This window comes from Labeo rohita, chromosome 3, assembly GCF_022985175.1.
Source record: "Labeo rohita strain BAU-BD-2019 chromosome 3, IGBB_LRoh.1.0, whole genome shotgun sequence".
NCBI classification, from domain to species: domain Eukaryota; kingdom Metazoa; phylum Chordata; class Actinopteri; order Cypriniformes; family Cyprinidae; genus Labeo; species Labeo rohita.
The window spans coordinates 37,332,229-37,353,841 of NC_066871.1; the positions used below are offsets into that span (position 1 = coordinate 37,332,229).

Consider the following 21,613-nt stretch of genomic DNA (forward strand, 5'->3'; position numbering starts at 1 on the left):
TTTTTATTTTTATTTTTTTTTTTTGCATTTCTAACAGTCGTATGCCTGTAACAGAATTAGGCCATATTTCAGATGATATTTTGACATCATTCACATATTTAAAAAAAAATTCAGTTAAGCATGGTCTAGATCTCCACACACACTCACACTAACATATACACATCATTGTATTTTACAATAAAAATATAGTATAAAATAATACAAATTTCTTTCAGATAAACAAAAATATACTATAAAAATATATATATATTTATTTTACAAAGATATGTGCATAAACGTATACAGTTCCTGAGTGGTCAGTCGATTTATGAAGCGAGGCACACCTCAAACAGACTAGCCACTGAATGCATACGGTAGAAGATCCCAAACGGCATTCCAATATTCACAACTGCTGCCCACGTTTGGAATTCATAAATGTCTGATCCAACAGTGTTGTCAAACTGAGGCCGGGCTCCAAAGGCAGGCATGATCCAGAGCTGTAAAACAGAAATGTACAGAATTAGAATTAATGCTGATTTCTGACCCTCATGTGTTAAGAGACAAAAAAATCTAGGAGGCATACACACATAGGATGCACTCAAATTGGAACAAAACTTGGATTTGGAGTTGTTTGACAATGTCAGGCTTGTCAATAGTTAACCACAGAATTATGCCAAATAGGAATTATCGTAAATAATTAATGTGGTTGCTCCACTTCTAAATTTAAAGAAAGACAAATCTGATGCATGTGTATTGCATGTTAATGAAACCGTTAACCAACCATTAAAAAAAATACATGCAAGAATGTATCTTGTGTGCATGCCTTCTAACTAGGGTTGCAAAGTGGTGGAAAATGTTAGGGTTTTAAAAAGTAAAGAAAAATCCTTTGAAGATTCCAAACATTCTGGAATGTTGTCAGAAATTAGTTCGAAATTTTCCACTTCTTTGCAACCCCATCCCTAACTCAATAAAGAATATGGAGTCAGGTACGTACAATGACATTGCAGAACAGCAGGAAGGCGCAGATCTCCTTAAGGATCCTCCTCTTCCAGGAGAGTCGTCCCTGAAGCAAAGTCAATGGGAGGGGTAGTGTGTGAGCTGGGACAATAGAGCTGCTCCGTCTTTCTGTGTCTCTTTCTCTTACGGCCATGACGTTGGCGAAGATGGTGGCTGTCTCCGTCTCTTTGAACGGCTCCCGGTGGAGACCCTTGATGAGGAAGGCGTTCTGTAGGCACAACTGGATCACAGTCAGAACAGAATTGGTCAGGTCCAGCCCATTTATGTGCCCCTGGACCCCTGATGCCAGAACAGCTACTATGGTGAAGTAACAGATGAGGAACTGGCCTAGGGACGCTCCCACAAGCAGTCCCACATCTAGACTCCGTGTTGGGTTCTTCCCAGACACCTGCTCCCTCTTATCCATCCGGAAGATTATACAACCGATCAGAGTCGCGATGGACATCAGAAGGATAGCGACTATGTTCATGATGTAATGCATTGTCAGAGCTTGCTCCTTCTTTTTTGGGTCCTCCTTAGCCACGTCCAATTCGTACACCACAAACGTAGCCAGGCCCGCCACCAGAACCAACAAGCCAGCGATTGGACCGATTAGAACGTCCCACAGGCTAAAGCGCAGATTGTGGCTATGGTGTTCGTCCATCTGGCGGCCAACGTTTTTCCACATGACATAGGCCATGGCTGATGCGAAGAGGCTGTACTCGATGTTGAAGGGGTACAGGTAGTAGTAGACCTTCTCAAAGACGTCGCACATGTTATGGCTACACTTGCAATCACTCTCTGCAGCACGACCTGATATAAGACAACAGAGAACGTCAATGAGATGTTCTACTAAACCTTCAAATTAAGCACATGGACACAGGGTGTTTGATGGCTGATGCTTAGAAACCTAGCATGGCTAATATAGGATCGGCTTGATTTCTAACGTCTAACCAGAAAATACACAAGTACATCAGTACACAAGTCTCAAAAGTGCAGTAGCCCCTCACTGCAGAACACAAGATCCAAGGGGCACAGTTGGATCCACATCTAGGGGGTGGAGATGGGTAGGTTTAGTGGTGGATATGGGTAGGGTGAGGGTTAGGGTTAGGGTTAATCTGGATCCAGCCTTGCCCCCTGGATCTTGTGTTCTGCAGTGAGAACCATCTCCAAAAGTGTGCAATATGATTTGTTGATGTTAAGCACCTTTTGACATGACATAAATTTTGTGCCCGTTGTTTGAGGAACTGTTGTATGATGGCTCGGCTGGAGCCACAGTTTGATGGAGCGACTCTTCTGTCACTGCAGTCATCCACACTATGAGGTTCGTAGACAACGTCAACATCAGACCACAACTGCAATGGAAGAGTAAATATTACTATACGGTAATGGAAGCAGCGCTGTTTCAAAGAAGTGTACACTCAACACAAGAGTCAATGCACATGCCGGTATCCTATCAGTCTTTCAGTCCGGCAAACATGTCCTTGAGCTAACTTAAAAATGTATGCTCATTGCTTCACACTGAGATGTAATACATCTCTACAGTCAGCAGGCTAGTAGTGGTTACAAATGTGTGATCATTTGCCTACATCTCTCAGACTTTCCTATTAATTTCCTTTCCTGACTAGAAAAGACAAGAAAATAAAACCAGATAACGACCAAAGTCTAACCACCTAAAACTCACCGTGTGATGATTTGCTGTATCTGCACACAGTCTTTTGCATGAACCCAGAGGACGTATGTCTGGAATAAGGAAGAGAATATATTTAAACGATCTAGACATAAAAGAACAAATAACCTAAAACCATTCTTTATCGTTTTAACCTACCTGCACAATGACAAACAGAGCTTGCACAACAGGGAAGGCTATTTTCACAGGCGACTCGCAGTGTATATGACCCACATAATAAATAATCTTGAAAATATCCATGAGTACACTGCAGATGCCAAACAAAACCAGTCCACCTGATGAAGACACGAGCAGAATATAAGCACTTAAAACTAGACTGCACGCCATCATAGTGAGAACCCAAATTTTCTTTCTGAAATTGGAATTTGATTCAAAGCCATTTGTTTTCAACCCCTTCAGGATTTAATCATGAGAATGAAGACTCACCTCTCAGCCAAACTGGTCCAGCATGGCTGTCTTTGTAGAGCACTGCACGGTACACCCTCGACGTATGGACTTTGTAGTAAACCATCCATATGGTGGTGAGAATGACAAGCAAGATGAGGAAAATCAGAAGATGGGACGAGCTGATCTGGACCTTGTTGAAGACACTTCCACTCACCATGGCAATTCCCAGGAGCAGGATATTTAAGGAGATGAATCCAGACAGAAGCCATCCCCAGTTGCGGCCCTTCTCCACTGTTTTGAACTTATCATGGGCATGTACCGGGATGACCGTCTCTCCGTGGGAACTAACTTGGATGGTGGATATCTGGTTCTCGATGGCTTCTAGGTCTTGCTTTGTCGTCATGTTGCTTGTGCTAGAAGAGCTGTCCGCAAGAAAACACAAGTCAGTTCGTAAGTGGAGCTTACTCTAAGAGTCCAAGCCTGAGTTGTGAAGTATGAAGCATGTGAAGATCTTCTACAAGTTCTCAAGCAAAATAATTAGGAGTCTAGTTTCCTCAAGATGTATAAATACTTAAACCCGCATAAGTTTCCAGCCAATGAGGTGTCTTCTCTTCCGCTTACGTCTAGCCCTGCGTCTGTCCCACATCTGAAGGGGACCTGCATCCTCAAATCTGACTTGACATTATTGAAAATCTAAAAGATTTCACCTTTGCTTACACTGGACCAAAGCCAACCAATAGCTCCCAGCTATTGTGATAACAGTGTTTAACAAGAGGGCTACCTGCACAGTCTCTACACTGTGTTCGGTGACGAAAAAAATTTGAACTACTGATCGGACACCCCCAGCACTCTGAGTCATCAACAAATATTGCGCTGTTATTTACTTCAATCACATCTGTTTTCAAAATATTAAGCCTTTATTTACTCAGCTTATATCAGTTTTCAGAATCATTGTGATATTCGGCCTCACCCAATTTCACTGTAAATGTCTGAGGACAATTGAATTGTGCATTGTTTCTTTTGTGTCCTATGAGAGCAGTGTATTAATGGTGATTATTAATGTTAAGACAAGCAATATTAAAAAAGGACTTTTATGCAAAGCGACAGTATTAGCAGTTCCGCAAAGCAGAATTTCAAAAGTAAACACAGGACAAAAGACTATACTTTTGCATTTACTCAATAAGCAGATGCTTTTAAAGTAACACTATACAGTACAACACAATTGATACTGATATGCATGTTGGTTAGTGTACTTACCATGAGTAGGAGCCGCTGGCCTTCTGAGGAGCGAGCCACCTCATGGCATATATATTCACTTGGCGACAAAGATTTACAGCAGTAACACTAACGGACCTGTCAGAAACAACACACAGTACACAAATAATTAGAACAAACTGTATGAACAAATTGACATCTACCATACACTGTGCAATGATAGGCATCATAAATCCTCCAACATCAGTCGAGGTGTGTATCATAATGACACTGTGATGGGACATCATGATTTATATATAACCCCTATAAATAAAATTGGTGCAATTACTAATCCAGGTTTTAATGATAATTAAATGAGTGATAATTTACAGAGGAAATATAAAAAATACTGATTCACCACATTTAAATGTACTGTGACAACTTTCATGTGAAGATAATAAGATGATAACAGGCCTTAGTAGTCAATAAGTAGTTCACATTAAATCATGAATATACAGATGACGAAAGTATTTGGTCACCACAGCAGCAGTTAAAGATATGATAACAAATATTCATATAAAAGCAATAAGGCACAAATGTACTTTTCAGGCTAAACGTGTGTGTCTATTGTTTAAAATTAAGATAGAAATTATTCTGACACAATGGTTGGATTCAGTACTTAAGTTTTTTTTGCAGATATCACTTGATTTGATGTTTTATTTGTATTTTTTTAAAGTGTAGCTTCAGTGTCCTAATGCGTTTTGAAGGCACTCTGAATGTCTATTAGGCATTGAATGACATAATACTGTTTCTTCATGCTGTTCGTGTGTGTATGGTGTTGTAATTATGTATTATTTTGAATCCCAACTGGGAAAAAGACTGTGTTTTGTAAGAACTGAGCTAAAGCCCCACCCTTATGACATGTATAGGTTACGCCATGTATATATAACCACCATTAATAAAATTTATGCTATTATTAATCCAGGTTTTAATGAGTGATCATTTAAAGAAGCAAAAAAAAAAAAAAATACTGATTCACCACATTTAAATGTACTGTGACAACTTTCATGTGAAGATAATAAGATGATAACAGGCCTTAGTAATCAATAAGTAGTTCACATTAAATCATGAATATACAGATGACTTCAAAAGTATTTGGTCACCAAAGCAGCAGTTAAAGATATGATAACAAATGTTCATATAAAAGCAATAAGGCACAAATGTACTTTTCAGGCTAAACGTGTGTGTGTTTATTGTTTAAAATGAAGATAGAAATTATTCTGACACAGTGGTTGGATTCAGTACTTATGTTTGTTTTTTTTGTTTTTTGTTTTTTGCAGATATCACTTGATTTGATGTTTTATTTGTATTTTTTTTAAAGTGTAACTTCAGTGTCCTAATGTGTTTTGAAGGCACTCTGAATGTCTATTAGGCATTAAATGACATAATACTGTTTCTTCATGCTGTTCGTGTGTATGGTTTTGTAATTATGTATTATTTTGAATCCCAGCTGGGAAAAAGATTGTGTTTTGTAAGAACTGAGCTGAAGCCCCATTCTTATGACATGTATAGGTTACGCCATGTATATATAACCACCATTAATAAAATGTATGCAATTATTAATCCAGGTTTTAATGAGTGATCATTTAAAGAAGCAAAAAAAAAAAAAAAAAAAAATAAATACTGATACACCACATTTAAAAGTACTGTGACAACTTTCAGGTGAAGATAATAAGATAATAACAGGCTTTATTAATTAGTAGTTCATATTAAATCACGAATATACAGTGACTCTTAAACTATTTGGCCACCAAAACAGCAATTAAAGATATAATAACATATATAAGGACCGAGCTGAAGCCACACCCTCACGAGCAGCAACGCGTCCGAGGTGTCCTTGGAAACTCCAAGAGCCTCAAGTGCGCTGCAGCCGGTCAGGGGTTTACACCTAATGCAAAGAGCCCGTGAAAGAGTGATGGAGGCTGAGGTTCGAGATCACCATGAATGACAAATACCACAAGGCAGCTCGGGATGGCTACCTTGACTTGTTGAAAGAAGCGACGCGGAAGGACCTGAACGCTCCGGATGAAGATGGCATGACACCAACCCTATGGGCCGCTTACCACGGCAACCTCGAGGCGCTGCGGCTCATTGTAGGGAGAGGGTAAGACTGCGCTTCGTTTGATCAAATACATGAACTGGTTTTAGGTTTAACGGAAGTTTAACCCGTATGTTTGCATGTACGCCTCATGTGAAATAGCTTACGCAGGAACCGGCATGACGCGGAGCTCTGCTCACCGTTACTGTATGTCATCACACTACAGGGCTGGTGTCGTGACGGCTAATGCTTTAGAGGGCTCATGATTTTGTAAGGTTAATTGGGCGTGGAACGTGCTGTCCTTAGTTCCATAGACTACTTCCTTAAACCCTTTCTCGTGATGTTTATGGTGGTGTTATGTAATATGTCTCAAGTTTGCAGAGGACCATATTACGTCATATTAACATAATATATATTAACATAACATGTTTAAATTGACTCAAAAATGTACTTATGGTAACATGGTCAAAAATAATATAAAGCACTAAATCAACAATGATTTTGGTTACATCAACGAAAGACATTTTTGAGAGTCAGAACATGTAGAAAGAAATCACCTGAACATTTTTATATGTCTATCAGCATAAAACCAAATTCTTATTGAAACAACTACTATTTATAGTGGTATTTGAAGATGTTTTTTGGGGTTTTTCTACATTTTTGCGCTTTTTTTAGAGCATGCCATTAGCAACAACACCAAGGTCATAGGTTTAGTTCCCTGTTAATGCATGGACTGATTAAAAATGTATACCTTGAATGCACCTTAAGACAGATATACTCCCCTTGCTACTTCTACTACTTCTTTGTGGCCCTTATTCATTTGCAGTGTCATTTGAGTTGTTTTATCACTAACAACGCATAAACAATTCCACATTATGTGATCTACAGCCGCTCTGTTAATGCAGATGACAGAAGACAGATAAAAGCGACCACACAAAAGCTTTCATCAGAGCTGACCTGGTTTTCTCTGTGGACTTCGAGGCCCTTTATAAAAGCTCTTAATTGTCAGAAGTTCTTCCACTGCTTAGCAGTCATGATTGGATAGTAGGACTGTTTGAACCATTGAAAGCCACTGGCTATCGTGTGATCTCCTCTGCATAAAGCAAAGCAAGCATCGCATTTCTATGGTTAGAGCCAACTTATACTCATGTACACATAGGGATTCAGTAATTAATCCATTAATATGGGAGTTTCTCTTCTGAAGTAATAAAATCAGATGCACAGCATGGCACTGACTGGTCCCTGAAGCATGATTTCCCACGATAATGGCCGCTGTTTGTAAAAATGAGGTAATTAGTGCATTGCAGTACACGAGAACAGGCTCTGACCTGTCATGAATCATGCTATTAGCAGTTGTTAAGAAGTAGGGATAGTAAAATGATGGAAAAAATAGCAACCACAGTTGCTGAAAATAGACATTTATGGGTGGTGACGATCATATAGCAGTCATTTGTTAAGTCATGTTAGGAGATGCAATATTATATGATACTCCTCTTTCACCAATTTTATAATGTTCTGCCACTCATATGTCCTATTATCTAAAAGTATTATGTGGTAAAAATGACAGTTATAAAATGACATGTTCTAAGAAATGTCTGATTGTGTTGCATAACGATCTACAAGGGTATTTCATTTTATAGAGCAATAAATAAAGTAAGTTTATTAGATGGAAGTGTTGGCATGCCAAAAATCAAGGTCAGGCAGGTTAGCGGGTCATAATCCAAATTTTGGCTTGACCCGATACCGCACACGGCTCCCTTTGCTACCTGTGAAAACCTTGCAGCTTTTCTCATCCATAATGCATCACTGCAAGGCTTCACCTGTCACCCATCAAATATTAAATAGGCTCAGCTAGCACTAGATGCACAAAACAGAAAGATATAGCTTGACTGTAAAGTCAAGTGCTGCGCAAATCATATAAATGATATAGTATTACACATAGTTTTGTCATGTATTAATATATCACATTTGTCATTTTTACTATATTGTGTGTATACATTTTAAAATATTTTTGAAATGTTTTTAAGTGTGCATTCATATTATTCTCAACAGTTAAATTAAAGAAGAATAAACTCTAAAACCACAATTTTTCAATGAAGTTTATGTCATCCTGTAGGTGGAGCTATACTGCGGAAAAGTAAAGTTAAGTGAAACGATGTTTCAGTCTTGAGTTTAGTTTCAATGCGATCCAACTGTCATATCGTAATGCATCACAATTGTATTAAGTCAGCACAAAGCAAGTAACATCAATACTGAGCTCTAATGGAGAGAATTGGATGCAAATTTGCTTTTTATACAGCTCTGTGTGTGTTTGTAGATACCTCAACGCCATATTACAACAAACAAGATTTAAATGAAAAGCATTTTCTAGAATGAATATTGAATAGTCATATTATGAACAGTCACTATGTAGTTTTGAGGCAGTCATAGATTAGAAGATTCTGTCATACTTCTGATTTAATGTCAAATTATCATTTTTGATGAGGTCCGTGGTTACAGTCTGAACACAGGAATTTAGTGTGACATCACCTATGCAACCCTATCATTCTTGCTAGTAAGGAGACACCCAATGAGCTCCCTCTTATTCAGGCAGGTTATCAAATTACAGATCCAGTGCTTTGGATCGGCATTAGGAGAAATAAACCTGGATTACTGCTTATGTAAGAAAACTTATATAAGTAGGAAAAATAAGAGATCAAAGAGGTTATATAATACACCTGTTTGTCCTTCTCATGATTTTAGATATCAGATGTTTCAGTTTTATAGACTTATCCATTATTTACTGGCTTTCACGGATGACAAGCCAGTGCTGAAAACATAATCAAAAAATCATGGGATTGCCAATATGGTCTCAGCTATTCTTGGGATATAAAACACGTGATAATGACAGCTTAGACAAGCCATATCCAGTTTCACCTAACACATGAAAGTGTGAATTATATATTATATATAGGCCATAGAGACTAAGTAGTGGTTTCACAGAGGTCACCGTTAAATGCCACATTTGATATGGATCTATCACGGATCTTCTTTCAGCGGGAACCCAGACAAGTGTGACATATGGGGGAACACGCCACTCCACCTGGCTGCCTCCAATGGCCATCTCAACTGCCTGTCCTTCCTGGTGTCGTTTGGTGCCAACGTGTGGTGCCTGGACAACGACTACCACACGCCGCTGGACATGGCTGCCACCAAGAACCACATGGACTGTGTGCGCTATCTAGACTCCATCGCTGCCAAGCAGACAGCCCTCAACCCCAAGCTAGTAAGCAAACTGAAGGACCGGGCTTTCCGCGATGCTGAACGCCGCATCAAGGAATGCGTTAAAATGCAGCAGAAGCACCGGCGACGCATGGAGCGTAAATTTCAGAGGGAGGCAACGGAAGCGTCGGTCTCTGATGCCATGAGCTTCTCCAGCTATGCCAGCAGCACCTTGAGTCGCAAACTACGCCACTTTAACACTGCCACAAATGTGCCATACTCCCAGGTCAGATTTTCTCCAATTGCTCTACAGTTCTCAACTCTGGCCCGTGAGATCCAGATTTTCTTGGAGAGTTTAGCTCCAACCTTGATCAAACTCACCTGCCTGTTACTTTCTAGTGATCCTAAAGACATTGATTACCTTGTCCAGGTGTGTTTGATTAGGGTTGGAGCTGAATTCTGCTGGAAAATAGATCTTGCGGGCCAGAGTTAAGAATCCCTGCTCTACCACATTCACTAAAGCTGTTTTTTGTACCATTTTTCGTCTCTAGGCTACTCTCCACGCCACAGCCAGGGGCAAAACGAAGATCCAGAAGAAGCTTGAGAAGAAGAAGCAAGGTGACGGGACATTCAAGATTTATGAAGATGGCAGGAAGAGTGTCCGCTCTTTATCTGGCCTACAACTAGGCAACGACGTCATGTTTCTGAAGCAGGGGACGTACGTCAACCCTAAGGACCGATCTCGTCGTAACATACGTGACATGTTCCCTAGTGACAACGAGGATGCCGTCTCACGTGCCATCAGCGAACCTGACCTGCACGGTCATGATGTGGACTACTCAGAGATCAGCACAGACTCGGGCCATGACTCGCTCTTCAACCGTCCTGGCCTGGGCACTATGGTTTTTCGCCGCAACTATGTGAGCGGTGGACTTTTTGGCATTGGTAGCAGAGATGAAGGCAGCCTAGCTGGCAGTGACCGGGTCGACAACGTGCGACTCCACAGCCGGATGCATCGCGTACCCAATCTGGATGACGACAGCATTGGCAGTGCCCGTAGCCTGCAAGAGAGGAACATGCAGGAGCTGCCATGGGAAGAGGTGGAGTTGGGGTTGGATGATGATGATGAGCCCGACACTAGCCCTCTGGAAGTATTTCTAGCCACGCAAAGCATGAACGAGTTCATTCCTATCTTCAAAAGAGAAAAGATTGACCTGGATGCCCTGTTACTGTGCTCAGATGATGACCTTAAGAGCATTCACATCCCCTTGGGGCCCCGCAAGAAGATCATAGACACCTGTCAGCGCCGATTGGAGACCATTGAAGACCCAGGCTGTATAGAAGACACTGAGTTGTGAGGCTCTGCCCTTAATGTCTGTTTTTACCTCAGTGAATGTTGATGAATAAGCAAAAGTTTACAGAACTGCTGTATCATTTACTTAACGGCCACTTTCCTGGAGAGTTTTTTCCTGGAAGTTTCTAGTGACTTTAATTAGCTGACTCAGGTGTGTTTAATTGTGGAAATTATGAAATGGGCCAGAGTTGAGAATCCCTGCTCTACCACATTCACTAAAGCTGCTTTTTATACACTTTTATCATTTTTTCATCTCAAGGCTACTCTCCACGCAACAGCCAAGGGCAAAACTAAGATCCAGAAGAAGCTTGAGAAGAATAAGCAAGGTGATGGGACATTTAAGATTAACGAAGATGGCAGGAAGATTGTCCGCTCTTTATCTGGCTTGCAACTAGGCAACAACATCATGTTTCTAAAGCAGGGTACGTACGTCGACCCTAAGGACCAGTCTCGTCGCAACAAACGTGACATGTTCCCTAGTGACAACGAGGATGCCGTCCTCCGTGCCATGCACCAGATATGCTAAAGAAACAGAAGCCTAAATCAGGAGTGTATGATCCTGCTCCTTAACGGCCACGTTCCCGGAGAGTTTTTTTCTGGAAGTTTCTAGTGACCTTAATTAGCTGACTCAAGTGTGTTTAATTGTGGAAATCATGAAATGGAAACAACCTGTGGTGTCAAGTAGTAACAGAATAACTTGTAATGATGAAGTTATAACTCTTGTAATAATGTAATAAAATTTTTATAGTAAAGGTTTATAGAGGGCAAATGTTGAAATAGCCGACATATCACCTCTCTAATAGCTGACTATATTACCTCTTCCAGCGACACAAACAACGCAATATGCATAAAAATGGTAATTCAGTTCAAATTTAATGGTTATCACATGTCATGTGGCAAATGCAGAGAGTGGAAATGAGTTCACGTCTCATTACACGCACTCTTAACCTTAATTTCTGCCCCCATGGGGCGTGTATCTCAGTGCCTGTGCTTTCTGCACATTTCTAGACAAAATGTCATTTGAGACATAACTTGTGTATATAATTTGTCAAATGGTTGATATTACCTTTTTAGACAAACAAAGTTCAGTATGTTCTACACAACATGGTGGTAATTGTACCATTACTATTCTTGTTAATACACAGATACATGATGTAGGCGATGGCAGCTTTGGCTATTTGTTGGACAGAAAAATTGTGAGCTGTAAATGCTGAAATGTACAGTAAATCTGACGTCAGTGTTGCTGTTGTGGGGACTGTGTGTAGGAAAAGTGCACCCTCACATTATGTTACACATAATGTTTACATGTATCTGGCCATAACGCGTTTTTTGAAACATGACTAATTAGATGAGTTGTGTGATGCATGGTTGAGTTAGCGTACACAGAGAACCCTTTGTTGATCCTGGAGCTTTAACTTGCAGAGCGTAGCGCTCATTAACACTTAGTCATTTCATTTATCACAACAGTAGTTTCTGGTTGAGCTGAAGTATATTGTCAGTAAACAGTATGGTTCATGCACAGGTCTGAAGTACAGCAGGTTCTTTTTACATGAAGTCTTCCTTTAGTATTTATGAACGCAAACAGTTTTGTAATGCATACATCAGCTTCAATCATAATGATATTTGTTGGTATGTAATTATTAAAATCATAATCTTGAATTTTGTTTTTGCAAAATGTGTGTTTGTGTGTCTAATCATTTGTTTTGATTACTGTGTTGCATTTAAAAGTGGAAAATGGTTTGGTATGTGCTGCATCTACTTTTGCCCTCCCTCTCCTTGTAGATAGAGGTCAGAAAACTTTTGTGTATGTGCGATCTCTTATGAACAGGGCTGTTCAAAGATGAACAACACCCGCGGGGATCCCTTCGGATATGATAGTACTTATGCTAAATATCCTGTCTGACATCATAGGACAAAGGCCCTGTATGATTCATCAGAACTAACTAGAATACGCAAAGAAATGTGCACATCCTCAAGATGAAAGCTCCACCTTAAAATGAACCACAGCTAGCAAGGTCATGAGGGAAGACTATAACACTCAACTCACATGCTTCTCTCACATGTCAGGTCAGCAGGACAACCTCTAAATCTACACCAAAGTCAATATAGAAATTCTGCTGGCTGCATTACAGTCATATAGATGTCGCCATTTTCAGTCCTTCCTTAGTGAAAAATAAATGTACTAAAATGTATTTGAAATACATTTATTTCATGCTAAGTATACTACAAATGCATCTGCATATTTTTTTCTTTAATAAAAATACACTGCAATTGTTCTTTTGGTACACTAAACTGGTATACTTAAAGTCTGCTAAATTGAAACAACTAAATTTGTACTTAATGCACTTTAATTGTGTGAAAGTAGTGCTGACTGGTTTGGTAGTCTAACTAAAGATACTGAAGTATATTTGATTGTGCTAAAGTGGAACAAGTATACTTTAGGTAAACGTAAAATATTTGGCATTTAAAGGCCAAAATTATTCAAAGATCATACAATCTTCATCAGTAGTTACATTAAAACATTATGTATATGCATAATAATATTAAGAAATGTGCATTGTGCGCAAGTAGTACTCCAAATAAAGTTTAATATAAATTTTTATATCAGCAAGTCTTGAGCAATATGTCAATAAATATGTTAATAGGTTTAAACTATACTTAGTATGAAATAAATGCATTTTAAATGTATTACTTTTTTACTATCATGGTCCTGCACATTTCCCCACAGCACTGCATATTTTGTACCTTTATGTCTTTCTTATTTAAGAGAGCAAATCCAGATCATCAACTCATTAGGAGAGTGCTTTACAAACTGTTAAATTAAAAGTCAGATCAAAGAGACATACTAATGTGCAGTGCTGTGGTTCCCCAAGACCAGGAACCACTCAAAAAGCCAAAATCACAAAAATCTAGACGTTTAATAACTCAAGAAGCACAAACAGTTTTTTGACTGTTGAACAATAAAGTGTGAATAATAAAGGATGGTAACACTTTATTTTTGATAGACATTCTACTAACAGAAAGTAACTTTGCAACTGCATGAAAACTAGTCATTAGAGTATTAGTAGACTCTCTGCTTAATGTCTTCTAATACTCTTCTAAACTTTGCAAGTATATGTCAACATATTTTACTAACCCTAAACGTAACCTAAAGTCTGCTCTGAGAGTTAGTAGACATGTAGTTGCAAATTAATCAGAATGAATTGACATGTAGTTGCAAAGTTACTTATAGTTAGTAGAATGTCAAAAGTGGACTATTAAAATAAAGTGTAACCTAAAGGCTTTGTTGTGAGCAGAGTTAGTCTTGTTATCTAACAAGACGCCAAGAATCCAGCGTTACTCTTTGAAGTTGTAACCTTCAAATCTGACGTTTAATTACTGTACTTGTTTGTCACCGTGGAGAGATTTCTTTGATATCTGAAAGCTGAATATTTTGACAACAAACTTCATGTGGGGAAGACTGACAATTGCACGTAGTATTATTTATTTATTCATCAGATGCGTGTTTGTGTTAAACTCATTGAATTTAAACTCTGAATTAAAAAGAGCAGTGCAAAAATAACATATCCAAAATCTCAGATAACCATGCTTTTAATGTTTTATTAGGAGGAATATGATTATGTGATATGAAACTCAGCAATTTTTCAATTAATGTCATTTTGTGATTAATTCATCAAGGATGTTTATGCTGTTAACCTTAAGGCATTTTTATTTATATCATCACATCCCCCATCACATTAGCTTATACTAAACCTTTCATGCATTAAAATCAGTTTCGTCATAAGCAGGATTTACGAAATGCACTCCAGACTGAGTTAGAGTTATCGAGTTCACCATCTCTGTCCCATACAGTCCTGGTTCCTCAGGCATCATATTCGGTTTGTCAAAAATGGGGTTGTCAAAGCCATGGTCCAAGGGGCCACCAAGCTCCCCAATGTCACTACTGTTCTTCCATTTGCTGAATGAGGGGATGCTAGGCATTTTGGGTAACCTAACAATGCCACGATGGTAAAGCATAACAACAACTGCAAGTAAACCCACTCCAAGCAGGGAGCCCAGCACTGCACCCACCACTACCCCTGTATTGTTTCCAGCCGCTTCGCTGCTGCTCGCCCCTGATGACGCCTCGAACTCTGCACTGGTGATGCCGATGTTCAAGCCCTGGTTGTGCACATCCTGCATCACGTCACGAGCGAGAGCTTCAGCCAGCTTTCCGGCTTCCTGACCTGTTTTCTGGTCCAGAAGCAACACCTGAATCTCCTGAGTGGTTCCGAAAGGAATCACTCGCAGCAGCCTCTGCTCTTTTGACACTTTCGACAAGGCCATCTGTATAGATTCATATTTGTGCTGGATGAGAAAGAGGTGCTCCAGCCGTTGACGATACGACTCGAAGTTGAACTTCGAAGAGAACTGAACGTTCACGATGGCACCGCAAACATTGCAGCAGTGTCCCACCGGGTGCAGGGGTTTCTTGCACTCCAACGGATCGCATTTCACATTTGAACAGATCTTGTCTCGATTTCCAGAGTTATCACAGATGCATCCCGTGGTATCATCACAGCCTGAACCACCAACTCTAAGGGATGAGGAGCCATGGAACTGCAGCTTGCCAGAATTAGATGACAGGTACTGAGAAAACTCAGAGTTGCTGGTGAACTTTTTCCCAAGTACAGACACACTCTTCACAGGCACGTCTTGACCAGATGAAACGTCCACACGGAATGAGGTAGTCTCTCGAAATACCACGTCGTCATACTGGCACGGGACACTCTCCTCGTGGACTGAAAACTGATATGTACCGCTGTGCAGGTCGTCGATAGTGGTCGCAGCCACCCACAGCGATGGGTCGAACCATTTCAGAGATTCAGAGTCTTTAAAGTTTGCTGTGACCCCAGATCCACAACCAGGATCTCCACCTTCTCTTACAGTAAACCCAGCACCAGATGCCAGAATCAGTTCTCCATCCACTGGCAAGCTCATTCCAGTGATAGTGTGAGCCGTTTCTACATACACTGATACTTTCTGCTGAGCTGAAAACACCACTTGGTCATTACCGCAGGGCACAGAGCCTTTATCCCAGTTGGTAGCATTATCATAATTGGTGTCTGGAATCCATTGCTTGTAGAGCGCGTTAGCAAACGGCAAAATGCAAAGGAAAAGAAAGATGTTGTGTCGACGAGCCATGGTGAAAAGAATGGGTAGAAGAAAAACAGAATGACCTTTGGTCTGTCACTAACGGTGCGACTGTCACATGCTCACGCTATAACTTAGTGAAAAATTCACAGAAGCTGTTTTGTCAGTAAAACATCTACTACAATGACAATAAAGGCATGCATTAAGACTACTGTAAAATATTTAATAGGTCAACTGTTAGACGCTCTTTTGCGTATTTTCACGAAAAACATAGGATAGGAAATAAAAGTGCATTGTTATATTACCTCCCCCCTCTCTTTCTCTCCTTCATGTTTCTTCTTAAATGTAGTTGTGCCATGTTGGCAGAATACCTTGTTACTGCAGTGTATATAGTGGTATTGAAAGGCGCTGTTAGCTATTTCCAACATTTGGCTAATTAGACTAGCCCTATCATTTTAACAACATGCCCTCTTTCCAAAACCTCGCCTTTCAAAGGCATAACATTCAATTGTTACCAAAGTCAAAACAGGCAAAATGACTTACAATTACGCAGTTCTTCAAGTTACTCTAGTAATACCTAGGTACTAAAATGTGTCTCATGATGTTTTTCATGTTAACTATATTTTGTAGCATAACTCATCTGAAAAAAAGGTTATAAAAACCTTCCTGAGATTTACATATGATTCCATTTGTGACCCTGGACCACAAAGCCAGTCATAAGGGTCCATTTTTTTAAATTTAGATTTATACATCATCTGAAAGTTATTTGGCCAAGACACAACTATTTGAAAATCTAGAATGTGAGGGTGCAAAAAAAATCTAAATATTGAGAAAATCTCCTTCTTAGCAATGCATATTACTAATTAACATGATGATGGAACATGATCTTTACTTAATGTTCTAATTTTGGCATACAAGAAAAATCCACAATTTTGACTCATAAAATGTATTTTTGGCTATTGCTATAAATATACCCGTGCTACTTATGACTGGTTTTGTGGTCCAGGGTCACACATAGTCATCATTATTTGAGCCACCATGCGCCCCCTAAAGGAGGATTGTTAAAATAAACTATTTATAACGTTTGATTCTCATAGAGTGGACACGTGTGTTTACATACACGTCAGCAGGAAATAAGACTACCTGCACCAACATGAGCAGACAGGTGAGTTGTCAGCTATATTTCCTTTATAGTAATCTGTTATGAGAGACCTTTCAATGACGACGTTTAGAATTTTGCGTTTTCAGTCATGTTTAAGTGCAGCTGTTTGCATGACTTGTGGATGAAGGAAAAATACAAAAATAACGGTTGCATTATACATATAATTCAGAATCACTTTGAATATTGTAGTGTTAAAACTTAAACTGATAAAGTATTTGTTTTAAAGGACTCTGAGGGTGAAGTGCCTTTATTCCATGAAGATGAAAATGCATTTACAGAGAAGAAATCAAAAATCAAGTGAGTGATTTGGGAAAACAAATGGATTAGCTGTTTGACATTAAGTGACATTGAAAACTTTGCTAATCTAGATCTCATATTACACTGAGCAATCATTTTTCAGTCGATAATAATACTTTGTTCTTCTCAGACACCCTTTGGCATGTTTCTTTCATCTTTTCTTCCGCACAAGTGCCATCCTGATCTACCTCTTTTGTGAGTTTCTTAGCCGAAGTTTTATTGCCAACATGGTCGCCATCATTTTACTTCTGTCATGTGACTTCTGGACAGTAAAGGTGAGAGGAGTCAACAAGAAATCTTGCTTAATGCGCGTTCTGGTCTTATTTTGAACTAAAAATGTTCGTAAGAATTAATCAAAACGACTTGCTCCATCAAAGAATTAACTTTACATTTAGGCATGGAAAGTGCCAACAATAGCCAAACATGTCTCAAGTACTCTTCCATAACTGCCTGTCTTCCTGTTTAAGTCTCATCCAGTATGTTTTCTCATTTAAATCCATATTTACACCAGATTATAGAAGAAGAAGAAAGAGCATTTCTTTTTGACTTAAAGAATGTATGTTGAATCAGTTCTTCTCTATGTGGCACATTTCTAAATGTTTCTGTATTTTTTTCTAATATAAGAATGTGACAGGGCGACTGTTGGTGGGTTTGAGATGGTGGAATCAGGTTGATGAAAACGGTCACAGTCATTGGATGTTCGAATCCAGATCAGTGAGTCTCACCACCCCCGACTTTACAATACAGCAGGACATTAAATATATTTGCAACTGTGGAAGGCAACCATATGATAAAAATCAAGTTTATGATTGTGTCTAACAATACTGAGGTAATGTACAACTTTAATTTATAGCTGCAGCTAACTTTTATCGCTGTTCGATCAAAGTTTAATGATCATGTTTTGTCACTGTTAGTGAATGCATAACACTTTCAGTTGTGTAATTACTTTGAAGAGTGAAATTTCCTCTTTAAAGTCACGGTGTTCAAATATCAAAAGAATAGTTCAATAAACCATGAAATTCTGTCATCATTTACTAACCCTCATGTTGTTCCAGACCCATATTGTCTTCCTTTGTTTCATGGAATACTAAAGGAGAATTTTGAAGGATTTTAACTAGATAGCACACGTAGGTTTGCAAGATTCCTGTTAGAGAGCACTTAATCTGCTGTGTACAAACATCTGATGAACATCTATAAGATGTCAGTTTTACATGCATTCTAAATCATGAATATCTTAAAGACATTTTCCAAACGTTTATTTGACTTCTGACTGGAAACGTCCCATAGATGTATTGCAGATGAGCAAACACTCTCAAAAATACATCACAGATCAAGTAGATGTCTCCAGGACGTACGTGTCCTGTCAAGGTCAAGACTCTCAAGCACCAAACCAAAAAAAAAAGTGTTCCGTCACATGATACTTTGTGTGAACAACAGAAGCTGTAATGCATATTTACTGTACATAGTAAAATATTAAATGTAATCCACTGCACATCTCAAATTTTATTCTCCATTTCAACATCCTTATGAATATTATGGTGGAATTGTGTCCTTTTTTTGAACTTTTAAAATGTGTTTATTTTATGAAAAAGAGCTGTGTTAAGATTTTTCAAAATCTCTCTTTTCGTGTTCCACTGAAAAAAACAAAAAACAAAACAACATACACATGAGAAACTATGTTAAGGAGAATGAATAATGAGAAAATGTTTATTTTGACTTAACTATTTCTTTAATACCTATCTATTTGATCTGTTTCCTCACAGAAAACCAGTAAAAATGTGGTCTCAAACTCTGATTCACGCATTTTCTGGATTGGTCTGATCATGTGTCCAGTGTTTTGGGTTTTCTTTCTGTTTAGCTCACTTTTTTCCTTCAACATAAAGTGGTTGGTGAGTTTCACAGTTCTTTCAAATGCATTATTTTGCTGCATAAAACATCTGAGCTTCCTGATGTATGTGTGCATGTGCAGGTGGTTGTGATCATGGGAGTTGTGCTGCAGTGGGCTAACCTGTATGGATATGTGCGATGCAAAGTAGGTGGTGCAACCAAACTGAAGAACATGGCGAGTAATTACTTTGGCCTTAAGCTCTTCAAAAAGGTAACACTGAGTTCTAGAGAAACACAAGTCTATATAATAAACTTCTTAATATTTTATGTAACTGTTTTTTTTTTTTTTTTTTCTCATACAGGTAGTAAACAAACCAGAGGGACCCTAATTTGACTGTGGATCAGACTTCATTTAATTGGCTAGAATGGATTGTTTCAGTCTGATCATTATCATTTTTTATGGTAAATTATTCTTTCCTGTTCATGTGTCTCCTTTCTGCTTAGTTTAGTCAAACTTTGTGTTTCCTTATTAGTAGATAATCTGATTTTCTTTGAGATAAATAATTTGTATAAAAGGTTTACATTAAAATCTTTTCAGATAATGCTATGCCAGGCTGAAAAATGAGTCTTAATAATAATTACCATTGTAAAGCATTGTAAAGTCTCCTTTAGTCTAGCATGAGACGTTTGCTCGCCGTTTGCTATTCTTCAGTTGGTCGCCAGGGGTCTCTGTTACTCTACATTGAATGTGATTCCTATAAACATTACTTGGGAATGAAAGTATTAATATCTCAAGTACTTGAAGTGAGAATAGTAGCAGTGTTTAATACAGTTTTGTACACACTATCAACATAATGCATTTTAACATTTACAATCATTGCATTTATTTTATTATTAGAATAATAATTCTAAATAATTTTGTTGTTTTACTGTAACTAATTATTTTCATTATATCTACCCTGCTGAAAAAAATGCACACCATCACAACATTTGTAATGGTTGTAATGAGACTTTAATTGGTTTTAATGTAAACTGTAATTAAAATGGTGGCTTGTTAAAACCACTGTAATGGAAAACCCTGGTTTTAATTTTTAAAAGTTAATGTAATGTTTGTAATGGTATTTGTAGTGGAAACCATTAGAATTTCTGTGATGGCTTCTTTTTTTTTTTTTTTTTTTTTTTTTTTTTTTTTTTTAATCGCATACAAAATAAAAGAGTTTGCCTAATATTGTGTGTGTACTGTGTCTAATGTATGGTCACATTCTATTGGTGGCTTGTTAAAACCACTAAATCCTAATGAAATATGTCCCAAAACACACTACATAAATCCTTTTTTTTTAAATGGTTTTAATTTTTAAAAGTTAATGTAATGTTTGTAATGGTATTTGTAGTGGAAACCATTAGAATTTCTGTGGTGGTGTTTGTTACAGACCATAAGCGGAGTTTGACCAAGTGGGTAATAACATCTGTCCACAGTAAAGTATAGCAAATCACAACTTTTATTTGATGGCTGCAATATAACATTTAGAAATAGGTCAAAGTATACAGGCTGTTATGAGAGGATGTGAACCAACAAATATCATGAGAAACCAATTAAAAGTGGTTTTATTGTAAGTAATTGTGTTAGTAGAGCTAAATCAAAAGCGTGCTGCCCTTGTCTTGGCCATTGTGCCTTTGGCACTTATTTTTTTGGTCCAGACAAGACAAATCTATAAAGATGCAATGCTATTGGATGCCATTGCCAGCTTAATTTAACATGATAATTCAGATGCTAGGTCTAGCTCGGCCAAATTATTTCTTAGTTTGCATTAATTTTAACACTTTACCAGTGTTTCACACAGAGATAGAATGTCTTAGCTGACCCTCACGACTTTTTCCAAAACAAAAACATCCAAAAACACCAAAAGAGAGTGGCGTCTTAAACCTTCCTTGAAAATCAGCAGTCCTAAAGTGGGCCAAGTGTTGACATGCTGATTCTCTACCCCAAGCACTCACCCTTATTGTCCCTGCGTTCTGTCTGGGTCATGTGACCACACCAAACACATACAAAATAATTAATAGATGACAACAAAATTAAGCTGTTTTCATCAGAGTGGAAACTAGATATAAACCCATATTGACAATATTACAACTGAGACAAAACAAATAAATGCTACGCTATGATAACTGAGATCTGATATCCTGGATATGCAAAACCATTGAATTTTTTTTATTCTGTTTGACTGGTTTGACAAACACAGTGTTGATGTGTATATGTGCCAGAGCATCAACATTCATTAATATTCTTGGCGCATT

At 38.4% G+C, this 21,613-nt stretch overlaps 4 protein-coding genes across 7 annotated transcripts in view; 2 read left to right on the forward strand and 2 right to left on the reverse strand.

Moving 5' to 3' along the window:
* The window catches only part of otop2 (otopetrin 2), a 23,183-nt gene continuing 1,570 nt past the window's right edge, over positions 1-21,613 (reverse strand). The window contains exons 2-8 of one of the 2 annotated variants that reach the window (XM_051105548.1): positions 4,310-4,405; positions 3,092-3,474; positions 2,804-2,940; positions 2,660-2,718; positions 2,182-2,330; positions 974-1,788; positions 1-476 (exon numbers count right to left, since the gene is read on the reverse strand). In XM_051105548.1, coding sequence (XP_050961505.1) covers positions 306-476; positions 974-1,788; positions 2,182-2,330; positions 2,660-2,718; positions 2,804-2,940; positions 3,092-3,474; positions 4,310-4,353 — 1,758 coding nt within the window. In that variant the 5' untranslated portion in view covers positions 4,354-4,405 and the 3' untranslated portion in view covers positions 1-305. Of the gene's footprint in view, positions 477-973; positions 1,789-2,181; positions 2,331-2,659; positions 2,719-2,803; positions 2,941-3,091; positions 3,475-4,309; positions 4,507-21,613 lie in introns of those variants that run through there. The other variant, XM_051105547.1, reaches the window with a different exon arrangement.
* ush1ga (Usher syndrome 1Ga (autosomal recessive)) lies at positions 6,132-11,291 on the forward strand. Its single transcript, XM_051105550.1, has 3 exons — positions 6,132-6,410; positions 9,381-9,831; positions 10,097-11,291. The coding sequence occupies exons 1-3, from the start codon at positions 6,247-6,249 to the stop codon at positions 10,901-10,903; spliced, it is 1,422 nt and encodes a 473-aa protein (XP_050961507.1). The 5' UTR covers positions 6,132-6,246; the 3' UTR covers positions 10,904-11,291.
* zgc:112148 (uncharacterized protein LOC550424 homolog) overlaps positions 6,349-21,613 on the forward strand; it is a 24,474-nt gene continuing 9,209 nt past the window's right edge. For 2 of the 3 annotated variants that reach the window (XR_007827417.1, XR_007827418.1), the window contains exons 1-8: positions 6,349-6,410; positions 17,130-17,197; positions 17,421-17,491; positions 17,622-17,766; positions 18,116-18,205; positions 19,255-19,380; positions 19,461-19,589; positions 19,681-19,780. Coding sequence is in view for 1 of the 3 variants with exons in the window: in XM_051105553.1 (XP_050961510.1) it covers positions 17,186-17,197; positions 17,421-17,491; positions 17,622-17,766; positions 18,116-18,205; positions 19,255-19,380; positions 19,461-19,589; positions 19,681-19,707 (600 nt within the window). In the remaining 2 variants the exon portion in view is untranslated. Of the gene's footprint in view, positions 6,411-17,129; positions 17,198-17,420; positions 17,492-17,621; positions 17,767-18,115; positions 18,206-19,254; positions 19,381-19,460; positions 19,590-19,680; positions 19,941-21,613 lie in introns of those variants that run through there. The other variant, XM_051105553.1, reaches the window with a different exon arrangement.
* Positions 13,772-16,121, reverse strand: amn (amnion associated transmembrane protein). Its single transcript, XM_051105549.1, has one exon. The coding sequence runs from the start codon at positions 16,081-16,083 to the stop codon at positions 14,656-14,658; it is 1,428 nt and encodes a 475-aa protein (XP_050961506.1). The 5' UTR covers positions 16,084-16,121; the 3' UTR covers positions 13,772-14,655.

Bases quoted from the DNA above. Each gene is read 5' to 3' on its own strand.
- ush1ga (XM_051105550.1), top strand. From the start codon at position 6,247: ATGAATGACAAATACCACAAGGCAGCTCGGGATGGCTACCTTGACTTG. The intron at 6,411-9,380 runs GTAAGACTGCGC...ATCTTCTTTCAG, and splicing joins CGGCTCATTGTAGGGAGAGG to CGGGAACCCAGACAAGTGTG. The intron at 9,832-10,096 runs GTCAGATTTTCT...TTTCGTCTCTAG, and splicing joins CAAATGTGCCATACTCCCAG to GCTACTCTCCACGCCACAGC.
- amn (XM_051105549.1), bottom strand. From the start codon at position 16,083: ATGGCTCGTCGACACAACATCTTTCTTTTCCTTTGCATTTTGCCGTTT.